The following is a 15414-nucleotide window of genomic DNA, read 5'->3' as shown; positions in this document are numbered from 1 at the left end:
ATTCAATGCTGAAAAAAATCAGAATCAAGTATCTGCTTCCAACAAAGCACCCACTCTGTGAAAACAGGGTTCAGGAGTCCTGCAGGCAAGCTGGCTGAAGGAGCTGCCAAGGCTGGCTGCTGATACAGCTTCCACAAGGTCTCCATGCCTGGGAAGGCCTGCATGTCTTCCCTCTCTGCCAGCTGCAGAGTTAATAATCAGTTTTGATATGCAGACAGTACCCACTAGCCTGTTTTGCTTGTTTGTTTTTAAAGCTGAAGCCAAGTCTCAGTTTTCAACCTACTAGCTAGAAGGCATTTTGACTGTCTCCAGCTCCAGCTAAACTGTCTCAGCTTAGTCAAGCAGATCTTGAGCTTTCCCTGTTGTGTAGCATTTTACCATCCTCCCTGCCCAGTGTCCATGCCCACTCACACACCACCATGGGCTTCCTGCCCAGATTAACAACCTGCCACAGTCTTCTACACTTATATATCACCAGCAACTGTTTCCTTCTGTTTTCCTCTCTCTCCCTGTTTGCAAAAATATCAGAATGCTTCAACAGTTTTTTCAAAGAAGAAAAAAGGTATCTATCTGCCCAACCTGTCGTGATAGCCCACCTTAATCTCCCAACATTTCCCCCCTCATGTCCAACCTTGAAGCTTGCCCTCTTCTCTCTACTTGCCGTGCTGGTCTTTCCAATCCCCTTCTCCCTGCAGGTTGAGTCCTTTCCCTTTCAAGAGCTGAGAAGCCTCTGGTTCTTCCAGCCCACCATATCAGTAACTTTCCCCTTCAATCTGGCATGCCATTTTTTGATCATGTTCCCCCACACCCTCAACATTAGTCTTGGCACCATCTTCACTGAACTCAGTGAAAACAAAATCTAGCTTGTCCATTTCTTCTTCTAAAACACCTCATGCCATACCAAACACAAGTGTACCACAGAGAAGTATTAACTTCACCATACTGAGAACTTCTGCAAACTAGCAGCACTGAGTATCTGCACCCAGAAATAAGTTAACTCTAGTAGACAGTGAGCCAAATGAGTGGCACATCCTTTATCATCAGAAGTTTTAAGACAGGCTCTGTTTTGAACACAACAAAGTTCTCAGCAGTTACAGCAACGCGAAGATGGAAGTACCCATGTGCTCCAGAGGGCAATGGAAACAGGAGTGAAATGATGGATAGCATGACTTGCCTTTGATGCAGAGAAGGCTTATGATTTCTGTTAAGCAGGTAACAATACAATGGAGTATGTTAATTTACAAGGCTGAATTGTTTAGAATAGGAAACACAGATCACTCAATATGGAAATTTTTAGGCTGAACTTTCCTGGCACAGAGAAGTTTGATAAAGTAATGATAATAATGGCAGCTATGTAAACATAACTATATAGTTAAAATATAAATTAAGTGGCTAAACTGCAATGTAAAATATAGCTTTACAAGAACACCTACACTAGATGCTTTTGTTAATCAAAGGGTTTGTTTATAAAACAGTACCATGGGACTCCCCAAAAATGATATCTTAATATGTTTTGGTCACTCTGTTCTGCCAAGTAAAGAAGCTAGAATTTACAAGCTATACAAAAGGAATAACTAACTGCTAACAAGCCTTTCAAAGACTGCTTCTATACCACGAATAATAAAGGAAAGTTAACTTCTCCTGCTGAAGTGGAAGCATTTTTCTTCTAACAACATTACTGTGATGGATCAAAACCAACATCAGCAAAGTGCTCACTTGAATCCATGTAATCACAGTTTGCTCTCCAGATCAATATCTGGCCTAAGAGGATGCTCAGAAGCACTATCAGGAAAATATTTAGCTCCTAGTATATGCAGACAGTCCTCTCTGCATGCAAAAATTTACACACCGCTGAACACAAAAATAACTGTGCTGTGTGATGTCAAGGACACCTCTGCATGTTCCTCAAGAAATAAAAAGCCTGATCACTTTGCCTTAGCAATCAGTAAGTGAAATGTGAGACATTTATATCCAACACAGGAAAACCATACAAGTTTTCCTTTCAGAGCTCCAGTTCCCATTTATCCTTGTCACTTTTATTAGAGATAAAAAAGCAGCCATTTAAAACATTCTCATGGCTTTAGTTCACCTTTTGTTAGAGTAGGGGTTTGTTCTTCACAAACAGACCATGAACCTGCTGTCACTAACTGGTGTCTCTGGCTGGCACTATCTGTAAGAGGTGACTTGGCCTGAAGAAACATGTGAGGACAAACAACTTTGAGTCAGAGAGACAGAATTTCTGGGCATAAGCGTGTTCTTGGGAACAGACAAAAAATTTCTCTCACACTAAGCATGTTGAGGAGAGGAAGGCTGTGAGCCACAAAACCCAGGATGAGTTGTATGTCAAAAACTTACATGTGGGAGGGACAGCAAGCATCGGCTGTTGCACTCATACGCTTCTTTGTGTCTTCCAAGTTCATTTAAGGAACGGGCTTTCCGGAATAGCGCTCGGATGTTCTCCTTGTCGAGACTTAAAGCCTTCTCGCTGTCTTCCAGCGCCTTCTCATACAACCCCTGTATGGAACAGACCACCTGCAGTCAGCTGAGGCCCAGCAGGCTAACTTGTCCTTCTCTGTGAATGCAAATGTTCTATCTCTCAGCAGAAAACAGGAATACAAGCAGCAGGTGGAAGTACATATGTTATCTCATGCAAAGACCAGCGTGCAAACACACCTACATTAACAGAACATTTTGTTAAATCTTGCAAAACTCAAAACACTTCAAAGTCAGGGAATGACAGGACTAAGGCTGCTTGAGCAACCTTATCTTGTCTCCCCCTCTACCCTGAGCATGTTATACTTGAAAGTCTTTAATTATGTGACTGCTTGTTAATTTTCAGGGGACTCAGTGTCCTTACAAACAGGACAGGCTGGCTCTGGGGTTGTGCCATGAAGGAAAGCTGTTACATGCCTGAGTAAAATGGAAGCATGCAGCCTTTCAAAGCCTAGGTATTTCAGAATCCCTTTCCATGTGTATGCTGCAAGTTCCTTCAAGACCCAAAGCCTTCCTACTGTCTTCCAGTATCTCAATGGAGGAGGCAAGAGCCTCCAGAACAATAAACAGTATTCCAGAAAAAATACTTGCTCAACACTGGAAGACACTGGACGGTACTAACTCCTGACCAGTGAAGAGCAGAACTGCATTGTCAGTACCTTAGGCCTGGCCCCCTCTCCTCACATCCATCCTCTGGTCTTGCAAGACACAGTGCAATTGTGAAGAGATTGCAGACTTTTCTGTATGTTGTTGTCTCCTTCAGTGTTTGAACAGGGAGTGGACAAAACCAGCTGAAATGCCTCGTGACATCTTTTCCAACTGCACAGCACTGCACCCCTGGCTCCTGGGGATGACTTGGGAAAGCACTCACCATGGCAAAGTAGCAGGCAGCTCGGTTGACATGGAGCTTGCAGAGGAGTTCCTTTGGGATGGTCACCTCATCAGAGGCTGCATAATCTGCCACATTCAGCCCTTCTACATACTGGACCAGGGAAAGCTTGAAATCCTTCTCTCGGAACAAATCATTGCCCTCTGCAAACAAGTTTCTCACCAGCTTCTGCAAAAAGGCCTGGGCAGCAGGGAGAGAACAAATAGACTCAAATGGATATTCAGAGACAGGAGAGGCTTCCCAATTTCCTATTCCTTTCTGTATCTTTTAGCAAACTGCTTGCCCAGTACGATACTCCTGTATCCCTACCCTCTTGTAAAACATCAGGTTTTTTGGTAGATGAGAATAATCAAGTCAAATTCCCATTCTTCTTGAGTACTTAAGTGTCTTGTCCTTTCCCTGAAAGTTGTCATCATCAGAACCTTAAAACTTTAAGTCACAGGCAAATTGTGACAGACCATACCACATTCTTCACTTTTGGCATGTAAACTAATGGCTGTTCAACAGAACAAATCTTGCTAACCAGAGGGCTCCCAGCTTCAACAAACAAAATCTCCATTACCTCATAATCTTCTTGGCTTAGGGGCAATGTGGACCTGAAGAAAAAGAAGAGAAAATACTCATGAAACAGGCATCTATGCAAACAAGGGCTTTTGTCTGATGAAGAGATCCTTTTTCTAGTCCTGTGCTGGTGATCTCAGTAAGTTACTGAACATTTTATCACTGCAAAGGCAGCTGAGGCAAAGAGAACACAGTTAGGGAGCATTATGCTCAGTGACACTCACAGTAGTGTCAAGCGATGGTCACATCTAAGAGGGACTTGAGACTAGAGGAGTCTTATTTTCATTTATTTTCTGTGCATACATGATCCTCTGTAATGTGCCTTCTGACAGTCACCTAAAAAACCCATCTTTAATAAAGTCCCGTGAGAGACTGCCACGAAGAATACAAGTGTATTTCATGTACATCTGGCTCTAATGAGAGGCACCAGAGTGGCACTCCAAGACCTCTTCAAATTCTTTGTGAGACCAGAGACATACAGAGATAAATGCAATCACTTTTCTCTACCTTAACTTAGCCACATGCCTTTAGGCCTACCCCCCAAAAGGAAGGGAGAAAACAGTGCAGGTTCAGGAGTTCAGTTCATTTAACTCCAACTTTCCTGGCCAAGGCTGAACCACAAAAGTTTGTGTTGTGAGGATAACACCTACCCTACAACAGCACTGAGATTTAAGAACAAAGTTCTCTTCTTCAAATTGGACCACCCAATTCATCCAGGCTTGGTCCACATATATTTATTGCTTTTCTTCAAGGACAAATCAATAGGCTCTAGAGGAATCCTCAGCACCTTTCATAGCTTTTCTCACCTACAGTGCATACATGATCTTACTGGTTACAGAATAAACATTTTTTAGATTTCACCTAATCACGCCTTCAAACTAACTACAGGAAATGTCATGGGTTTGTAAGAAATATTCATGCTGCTTACATACTTGGACTCCCTCTTTCACATCAAAACAAACCAACATATGGCACTGTTCCTGGTTCAGAGTGCAAGATGCACCCCAGATGCATGAACTACACCTCATATTTCTAAATTATTTTCTTCTCCAGAATCTTGTGCATTTTTATAAATGCTACCAATATAAATTTCACATCTCACAATTATCTCTCCAAAACTTGGCTATCAGCCCTATTTAGTCTCAGACTGGGATGAAAATATCATGATCATATTACAGGATACAAATATGTAACATGGAAAATCTAGGGGGTTTCCTATTGTAGTGGCACAGATTTCAGGCATAATAATTGCAGGACACAAAGCAGACCTTAAAAAACCCCAAACTGATCTGATTACAATCTTTCTACTTCCTTACTCATCATGGAACCTGGACCTGAGTTTGAGGCCTCTGCTAAGTCAAACATGGGAGGGAGAAATACTACTGTATCTTATGAGGAAGTACGAGGATTTGTAACTACTACATAAGCAACTTCAAGCTCTACAAGCCCACATGATATTCACAGAAGAGTGATCTGAGACTCTACATTGCAGGTTGGCAACTGTAAAAGAACCCAGGTTATCTATTTTTCCTATAGGCACCATATGGGGCGCCTAACAAGTTATGTACCTAGTTTCCCCACCTACAGAGCTGAAACACTATCTCCGTTCCTAACAAAGGTGGGATAACCTTGTTAAGAGAGCACTTTGAGATCTTCATGCTGAAGATGATGTAGAAGATTCAAGTACGATTAGCATTATGCTGACAGTAAAGATAATCCTGGAACTGCACTGGAGGGCAAAACCAAAGGAAATTAAAATGACAGAATTTTAAGTTAACAGGACAAGAAACACCCTGAAAAAAATCACAGTCAAAATCCTCAGGACAGTATCTCTTTCCCATGCAGCAAACCCAAAGCAGTGAATAGGAAAAACTCAGTTCCTGCAATCCTCAACAGAAAGATGATCGCCTCCAAATCCACAGGGAACACTGAGGTTGTCCACTTACTGAATGAACTGAAGTCCTTTCTCTATTTCTTGTTTTCTCTTCTGCCTCTCCATTATGGTTGCTGTGGAGGAAGAAGAAAAAGAAACAGCACAAAGTGAGTCATTTTAGGTCTTGCTGGCAATTAAACAGCAAAGTATTTTGTTTGTGCCTGAATTTACTACTAACAAAATGTTCCAGACCAGATGCCCTGAACAGCAAAGCCCATGATTTATCCACACTGCAGATACAGCACGGCAAGCAGCTCACTACCAAGTATCTGCTTTTTCTCACATGCCACTGACAGGATACAGGGGCAAAGAGGAATTATTTCAATTTGAGCTCTCTGCTTAGGCTGCCAGTAAATAAAGCAATGGGAACCAACTGTTATCTTGACTGCCTTCTAGGAAAGAGAAAAAACCAAATACCATCTTTGCCTGCACTGGCAGTCATTTCAGGAATGTGTGCCTAGACCCTTCCATGATACACGATTCTGACCACTATTTATCTGGGACAGATTTAAACTGGTTTACTGCACAGCATATGAAATATACCTTGCCTACATAAGGTTTATGGAGGTACAGCATAAAGGGAGATGAAATTGCTTACTGTGGTCCACATAAAAGGACAGCACTGAATCCATGCAATGGGGATTTCATGCTGAAAATCAGCAGGCAAGAGCAGCACAGACTGGAGAACACTTCTTTGGAGAGGGAACAGAGCCCTATCCTGCAGTGCTTTAAACTGGGGTGGGCAGCACCCTTCTGAAGGCTCAAGAGCTATCTGCACTTCATCCTCTGAGTTTGGAAGGAAATCTTGGAATGGCTCCCCAGTGACCTTTCTCCAAGGTACACAGGTCTGCCACACAAGAAAAGAATGATGAAGGCAAGAAAAGATAGCACTTTGTGGTAAAACTGAGCTGCTGATGACAGCAAATTTCACATCAACCAGCTGTGACCACAAATAATGCTCAGCATTTGAGGAACAGGAACTTGGGGACAAAGGCAGCAAGCACAGAAACACTGAAATGAGATGGAGATGAAGACCCTGTACCTTCCCAACCCAAAACTGCCTCTAAGATACTAAATTGATTTCTCCACCTCTACACTACAACAGCTTGGAGAGGATTATCGTCTAGCTCCCTTCTACATTAAGACCATCTCTATAATTCTAAGGTATCTTGCAGTATCAGTGACACAGGTTGAAGGGGCCTTTAAGGTACATAAGAATCAATCCTGACAACTCAGCAAGCCCTTAATTGATTGTGCTCTGTGCCATGCAAAATTTAGAACTGAACTTGCCCTTTACCAACAAGAAGAGTGGGGGGAAGCAGGAAAGACTGGAGTGGGAGAAAGTGGCAGCAGAAGGAAGCAAGAACTTGAAAGTGATACTTTGCAGTTTCTAAGTCATCAGACGGTAAATTTGGGAGCAACCTGGTTCAAGCAGCAGGTAGGAGACTTTAAGCAGCTGAACTTGGAACAGGATGGGCAGTGCAGCAAGAAAGGGAAAGCCAATAGACAAGGTGAGGGATGACCAGCATCTCTACAAAGGCTTTTAAACAGAAGTGATGGAGAAGAGCTGATATACTTCAGTACAACATCAACAGAAGGCCTGTATTGAATCATAAATAGCCTGGATAATGAGCAATCAGGAAGAAAGAGGTAAATTTAACAAGGAGATTGTGAGGTTAATATGATCACTAACGATACAGGCTTGAGAGGTAGACAAGGAGAGAGAGGTAATTAATTTATTTTTTCTCCCTGTGTGAAATTCTGCAAAGACAGAGGAAGAAAGAGAGAACAGAGAAGCAGAAGAGGAGCAGAAGGAACCATTTCCACAAGGTGAAAGACAGCAGTGAAAGACATGAAAGGACAGAGCCACCCCAGATCACTGTAAGAAACTGTGAGGTCCATCTGAGACAAGAGTGAGGAAAGGGCCTCCACAGGAAATGACAAGAGAGAAACTCTGGGGGAGAAGAGGAGGCAAAAGAGTCAAATGGACCCTCCCAAAGGCTCATGGGGAGAGCACAGGGAGGAAGGAAGAATTTCTAGCTGAATACACTAAAAGTCTCGAAGCACTCCAAACAGCCTCACCTTGGACCCCCACCTATGGCCTTCTGTCCATGGTCTAGGAGCTCCATTTCAGCAGAGGTCCAGGTCCTGCCTTGTCTGAGCTATGCTATAGGTGAACTAGTCCTCAGTTCTACCTCTGGGACAAACCTTAGACCTCCACTGCAGGTAGCTTATCTCCAGTCCTGTCTCTGGCACCATCTCCTACCGCTGGACTCAGTGGGTGGACCTGGACCAGATTCACCATCTCATCCTCTTTGGGACTGTTGATGGACCACTCCTATTGGCATCTAGTTCTGCCTACACTGTTCACGTGTGGTGGGACTGTACCCTGTGAGTGAGGCCATTGCTGGTGACTGCCATCACCTTCTGCTGCTACTCGCTTGTCCTGCCTGGAGGTGCAGCCCTGCTCTTGCTGCTCCCTGAGTCATGCTGGAGGGAACAAAATTCAGGGAAGTAAAGCAGAAGCCCATGGATCTGATGAAAAGGGAGATTATTGGCGACTGTGAGGAGGGCAGCTGAACACTGGCTGGTCACCACCAAGGCAATGGCTGCATTCCTAAGATGCCAGGGCACACCTTTACAATTGTGTATATCCACAAAACACATCACCACCTTAAAAAGCTTTCAATACACATGGTCTACTTCTGTTTCTGAGCTCAACCTTTAAAACACTGCAAGGAGTGAAGAAGAGATCAGTATCTGTTCTCACAGCTACCCTGACCCTGCTGCTAAAACACCCTTCACAGCAGGATGTGAGTCTGTGTTACAGTGAGAACTGATTACTGTTGCTTGCCCAGAGAGAAGGGCGTTCAAAAGTTACTGACCCAAACCTGGAGTGCAGCCAAAGGACTACTGGGAATGGCTACAGAATGTCTCCTTTCTAGAGTTACCCAACTCTTCTTGTATCCTGAACTCCCTTTCTGTGTTTTCCTCTCCTCATCACTATTTCCACTGCATCCAGCATGAATATCCCCACACTTGCTTTGCCCTTGGTTGACCAGCTCATTGCATCTCTTAAGTGCCACAATACACAGCTACAGTTTGCTGCTTGCTACAAAACCCTGGTAAAAGACAACCTTCTGTGCCCTGCATGCTGTTTATGCTCTGCAGTTCTACACTCATCTTCCAGAGTGAATGTTCTTCAACACAAAACCCTCCACTGCCTTCTTTAAACATAAACCACAGGCCTGATCTCCACTCTAGACTGCTGCTCCCTGGTGCTGTCCCACATTCCTCCCTCCCTGCAAGGGGGTGACCAGCTTTCTCTGCTACAGGTCAGTCACATCTCCAGGCTTATGTCATGACTTTGCACATAAGACTCATCCCCTCATGGCAACACCTTCAAAGCACTCACCATGTGCTGCTACCCAACAAATTCTTGCACATCTCTCAGGAACAACTACCTTTCTTTCCCCTTCAATGTGACTCCACACCAGCAATCTCCTTCACATGTGGCAGGCCCCTCATCTGTCCTGCCTGCCCCAACCACTGCAGGAGGCTGCCAGTCAGACTCCTCTTTTTGTTCCTCACACCTCCTCCTCCACTACCTCACCAGCAAATTCAGTCACTTCTGTCTCCCCCATCGTTCCAGCCTCTTCACCGTGCTGCATTTAACATTTAGACCAAGCCATGCACTTGTTACACTAGCAAACCCAACACACAGTGAGCCACCCACATGAGCAACACTTCAGTTCTGCTGCACACTATACCACAGCTACTGCATAATTAATTTTAAGTGCAAAGCTTGTTTAGCTTTTGTTTTCTCGGGCTTTCAAATATTTTTAGAAACACAGTAGAAAACATTTTATGAAGCACTGTCTCTAAGTGTCCCTTTTCTCTCTCCCACCAAATCTCTCTGTCCAGACTTGTCCACTCAAATCACCAGCAAAATTCAAATACCAAGTATTTATATCTCCATTACAAAGCTCTCATCCTTTCAGTCCAGAGACATTTATCCTCCCTGGTCCAGCATCTAGAGAGAACTTTATTCACAGTTTGTCAATAAATTACAAACCATTTGCCAGAGAGGAATATAATGCTACAGACAGGCAAAACAGTTTTCTTGCCTCAGAAGGAAGCATGAGCCAGTGAACTGGGTGACTGAATCACAAACTGGGTGGATATCCTCTAGATGGGTAGATGGTAGAAACACGAGATGAACGGAAAGACTTGAGTTTATCTTATCAAGGACACAGCTCTTATTCATAACCCTGTCAGAACTGAATTTGGGCAAAATTTTTCACTGTATTTCTGAGATGGCAATGAGCTGACATGTGACTGACTTCCAGGCATTGACTGTAACATTTCAGCTAGAAATAAGTACACTCAGATGCAAGCGGCAGGTTGCAGAGCTGACACTGGTCCTCCCCAGGAAAAAGGCTCCAGGATACACTGGTCTGAAACATGGCAGTCTTTCACTGCCTGCAGTTTGGCCACCTTAGTGGTACAGCAGAATAGCTAACTGGGCACACATCAAGTAAAGGACAAACTGCAGAGCCCACTACAAACTTGGGCTCTTGCTCACTCCTGCAGCTGCCTTCTGCCATGTCCCACTCCCTGGGTTTCACTGCTTCTCTCAGCCAGCCACTCTTGGACTCCCCACCACTGTGCTGTGCCCACCAGGGCTGACTCCTCTGTCCCTCCCCACACCGGCTGCCCCAAGGAACTTCCATGGCCACCATCTCACATCCCAGCACCCCACTAGTGCCACTCCAGCTTTGCAGCATCACTGGCGTCACTGGGGTGCCACCAGCTGCACCCAGCAATATTCACTGCACCCACTGAATGCAGAGCAAGGTAGCAACAACCAGCTCACCTCCACTGAAAATAAAAGCTGTGACTCTTAAGTTTCCCTGAGAGAGGGCTGGTGGTGGGGGCTAAAGCCTCAACTGACCACATCAGCCCCCATTACCTCATTTTCCAGCCCTTTCAGCCTTGTGTTTCACACATAACACCTTCATGTACCACACGCCACACTTCCTCCTGCCCCCACTGCAGCGCAGCCAAGGAGCAAGGAGAGAGCTGGGGGATAATGCTGCCTATCCCTAAGCCACTTGCTCTCGGGTTTCTGCCCACCCATCTTGCATTCCTGTGCCTCATTTGAAAAACTAAATCCGGGGGCTGGTTCCCACACGGATGGCGCGGGAACCCTCGCTCGCTCCCTCCCCCCGCTGTCCGCACTAGGCCGCCGGTCCCCGGCCTTGCGTAGAGGCCGCAGCCGGGAGAGGCGCCACCTCGGCCGCTGGAGCGGAGAGGGGCCGGCGGCGCCTCCCGCGCCCCCGCGACTCTGCCGAACGCCGGCACCCCGGCACTCCAACACCGCGGCCCTGCTGGGAGGGGTCTCCAGGGCAGGAGACATCCATGTTTCCCCGCGAAAAGGAAAGCAAACCAAAACATTCTCTTCCTCCTTCCCCACCCCCCATCCGCTTAAATAAAAATCACGCGTCTCCAAGAGTCTGGGAGACAGCTTTAAGAGGAGAAAAAAAAAACCAAAATCCAACACATAACGTCCCTTGCCACCCGGAAACTGTCTAAAACATTAAAGAATTAAAACCAAAACAAACAAAACAAAACCTAAAGGAGCCATAACACAGTCTTCTTATTTGATAAACTTTAGAAGACCCTACAGAAGGTCCATCTAAAAAGCAATTCCAAAGGGCTTCTCTGCCGTTTCATGGGGTTTGGACCAAACAAGAGGGGGAAACTGCAGCCTAGATACAGAGCAGAACACACATCCCAAACGTACAAAACACAAACAGGCACAAACGCGATTAATACTAAGTTTTCCACATAAACCCAGGGTCTTTCCCCCTAGCTATGCAATTTTAGACTACCACATTTTTTTCCAGGGGGTGGGATTAGGATCTTTGACAATATTTTTTTTTTTGCAAACCCCACATTTTTGGCAGAAGAGGGTTTAGCTTCAAAATCTCACCCGTATTATTTTTCACCACATTTTTTTTACATTTCCAATTACACAACCTTTCATCGATGCAGTTACTATCTGAAATCTTTACTTTCTAATGAAGCAACATCCAGAATTTCTTGTTACTTAAGTCCACCCCTTTCTACATACACAAACACACAGAGAATTGATTTAAGACAAAAATAATCCCCCCAAAATAATAATAAAGAACTCACCTCTCCTCGGGTTTTCCTCCCCACACTAGGCATAAACTTTCCTTGATAAATTGTATTGTATTACTAGAGATATTATTAATGTATTATTACTAAAAGTAATAATAATAGTAAGTGCTATTTAATTATAGAAGGCAGCATTCTGCTTCTGGATCGGCTGCCCCTGCAGCTCCCTCCATGTGCCTCCTGATCTCTTTACTTTCATTTCCAGGTCTCGCTCTCTCTCGCTCGCTCTCAGCTGCACCAGCAAGAGAAAATGCCTCCCTGCATATCCTCTGGGCCCTAGAGGCTACCGCTTTCCATTACAAAAACTAACAAATCTTTCCCTTGAGGCTGCTTTTGAGATTCTTTAAGGTGAATTAGGCTTTAAAAACAACAACAACAACAAAAAATCTAAAAAATAAAGCGCTTCAGCAGTCGACTCTCCGTTCTAATTTTAATGCAACATTTTTTTCTTCCTGGTTGTCTTTGCTGATACAAAAAAATATACCCAAGAGAAAGCAAAGCTGCCTCTGCAGAGGGAATGCATGCATACGAACGCGGCGAGGAACTGAATTGTGAGACCCCCCCTGGGATTATCACATCCGTGAAGCAGTGACCCTTGTGCCCACCCATTTCTGTTCACTGGACAGGGGCCAGGGCCATCGCTGATGGCCGAGCAATTATCTGCTCCAGCCAGACCTTACTTACTCCACCCCGCACTGCTGAGGGGGTTCCCTGTAAATAAAATAATCTGAAAACATAAATCTTTGGGTGGAAAGGAATATGCATTTTAAAAAAAATCCAAAAACAACAACAACAACAAACAAAAAAACAAACAAAAAACCCCAAAACCAAAACAACAACAAAACCAAACTAAACACAAAAATGAAACAAACAAACAAAAATTTAAATCTCAATTAATATTATATTTTATATGTCTGGGTATTATACAATCTACATATATTTTATATATATACACACATGTATATATATAAATGTAGATGCATAGATGCAGCATTAATAAACCATATTAATAATGAATTTTATATGATTGGGTAATATACAATCTACATATATATTATAACTATGTAGATGCATACATATTTTTATATTTATGCATACACATGTGAGTTTAGACACTTTCTGGAATTGGATTTTTTGCTTGTTTTCATCCCAAATCCCTCAATATTTTCCAAAAGTGGACTGAATCTCCAAGCAGTCCTTGCTAGCAGAGCCCCAGGAAGACAGCTGCTGCTGGAAAGGGAGGCTGAGTGGAACCTGTTCTACCATAGGTTGTGAAGATCCAGATGCACAGACCATCTTAGCTGGGGGGTCACCCATGCCCACCCAGCTGCACTACCTTCAAATAACCCTCTGCAAGGAACTTTATGCTCCTACAGCCTCCCTGGTAGAACAGTTTCCCTCTCCCTAAAGGATTCTGTCTACCATTAGATTAATAATTTCCAGACTGACTCTGGCTAAAATTACCAGCTTTCCCCCAATCTAATCAGTGACATGTTTACTCCTGAGTATCTCACTTCTCTATTTACAGTGACCCACAAGAATGTCAGCTTGTGCTTTGCAACTGTGTACTCTGCCAAGATTCAAAGGCAGATAGAAGGAACATCTGAAGTGTACTAGCCTTGCTTGGTATTTAAAATGCATTGATCAGAAAAGGAAAGACTTTATTATACTGAGTGGGATTGGCTTGTGACAGCATTGCCAACACAATAAACTGATAATTTATGAAATACAGGCTGTGACTTGTATAGTGTACCTTATGACACTGGAGAACATTGTCCAATGCTCTTCACAATATTTTATTACAATGCACATTTTTAGGTATTGGTTTTGATCCAAAGATTGCTACTATCCATGGATAACGTTTATTTTTATTAACTCTTCAGAAGATTTGTTATTTCTTAATTTAAGGTGGCGACACTGTGACAATGTCTAGAACCTAAACTAAGCTGGGCCTCTGGTGCAGAAGCAGCTGGCTGAAATGTACATTAAATGACAAACCCTATTAATGGAGTGGTTTTGGGCAGAAGAAAGGTGGAGCAGGTCTGGAGGCAGAAAGCAAACACAGGGAGAGCAGATATGCCAGATCACAGTGGGAGGGCAGCCCTACAGAGCCATCACCAAATGAGTCACAGAGCCCAGGACACCTCCAACCCTGCAGTACCTGGGAAAGTAAAAGACATCACTGCTGGATGAGAAGAAAGGTTAAGAGGAGACGAGGAAAAAGAGGAATAAAACCAAAATGTACACACAATCAAGAGTTATGCTGGAATAAACAGTAGCTTTAATTTAAGAGCATTCATTTCCAATACTGCATTTCTCAGTTGAAAGTCATGTTGTGCTTTCCTCCATCCCAATTTCCTTTGTCTGTAAGACCGAGAGGTGTTCTGCAAGGTCATGGGGCATGCACCACTCCTCTCATGAAGTAAAATCTTTCCTTAGCAGTTAACATGAAGATTTTCACAGTTTCAAAGTGCAGTTATTGAGGTCTCAGTCTCAATGTACAGGTAGTCAGCAAGAGTCAAACTCTGCAAACCCCTGTTACAAACCAGATACACTGTCATAGAAGTTGCTTTGATGTGTAAAGCTATTTTTTTATGAAGAATGAGTGTATGGGTCTATCCTACAGTGGCATGGTGCACCTACAATCCAATATAGCTGCACCTAGAGTCAATGCCTTTATTCCTGCCCCTCTGGCAAAAACAGTATTTGGGAGAATGACAGGGAGGGGAATCTGATGTATTTGATAAGATCCTGTTTATTACTAAAAATTATGAGGAACTAATATCCAGTACCAAATATCTTGCTTATATTTTCCAGGTTCAAGCTCCTTCTCAAGATCACACTAATTTAGTTCCTCATCAGCTGTATGTATTCTAGCAGCTTTATGCTTCTCACGTGCAGCCAGTCTAGTGTCTAAGTGGTTCTTAATTTTCTTCAGTTGCAAAAGAAACTTGTCTTACTATTTATGAAGCTGGTCACCCAGCGCCATCAACTACTGACATTCTTTTCTTGGGTCCATACAAGCATTTGCCGTTGCTTATTAAAATCACAGCTGGAAAATTTGTGAGAGACTGGAAAATGCCTTTTACAATGTTTTGGGACTAAACAGTAGAATAAATCCTACCTATGGCCCTCCTCAACAGCAATCTCTCCAGGTATCTGCCACCTGAAATGCCACCTACATTGGTGCCTGTAGGTTTGCAGGTTGCAGAGAGGTGCTGTGCAAACCCACTGCAGTAGCAGGCAGGTCTGTGCACAGCTCACCCTGCCTCATCCCATGTACTTTTGTTTCTATACTCCGGAAGAAAATGTCCTGCACAGTGTGCACACAAGG

General features: G+C 43.8%; 1 protein-coding gene across 7 annotated transcripts in view; it reads right to left on the bottom strand.

The window, feature by feature from the left end:
• Nucleotides 1–12619, bottom strand: part of ZC3H7B (zinc finger CCCH-type containing 7B) — a 47489-nt gene extending 34870 nt beyond the window's left edge. For all 7 annotated transcript variants that reach the window (XM_031057710.1, XM_031057713.1, XM_031057712.1 and 4 more), the window contains exons 1-5: nt 12078–12619; nt 5890–5950; nt 3945–3978; nt 3365–3562; nt 2356–2514 (exon numbers count right to left, since the gene is read on the bottom strand). In XM_031057710.1, the coding sequence (XP_030913570.1) occupies nt 2356–2514; nt 3365–3562; nt 3945–3978; nt 5890–5942 (444 nt within the window). In that variant the 5' untranslated portion in view covers nt 5943–5950; nt 12078–12619. The remainder of the gene's footprint in view (nt 1–2355; nt 2515–3364; nt 3563–3944; nt 3979–5889; nt 5951–12077) is intronic.
• Between the last annotated feature and the right edge of the window lie 2795 nt (nt 12620–15414).

This window comes from Geospiza fortis, unplaced genomic scaffold, assembly GCF_000277835.1.
Source record: "Geospiza fortis unplaced genomic scaffold, GeoFor_1.0 scaffold173, whole genome shotgun sequence".
Lineage (NCBI taxonomy): Eukaryota > Metazoa > Chordata > Aves > Passeriformes > Thraupidae > Geospiza > Geospiza fortis.
Note: the sequence above shows the minus strand (reverse complement) of the source record. Positions and strands in the feature narration are given on the sequence as shown.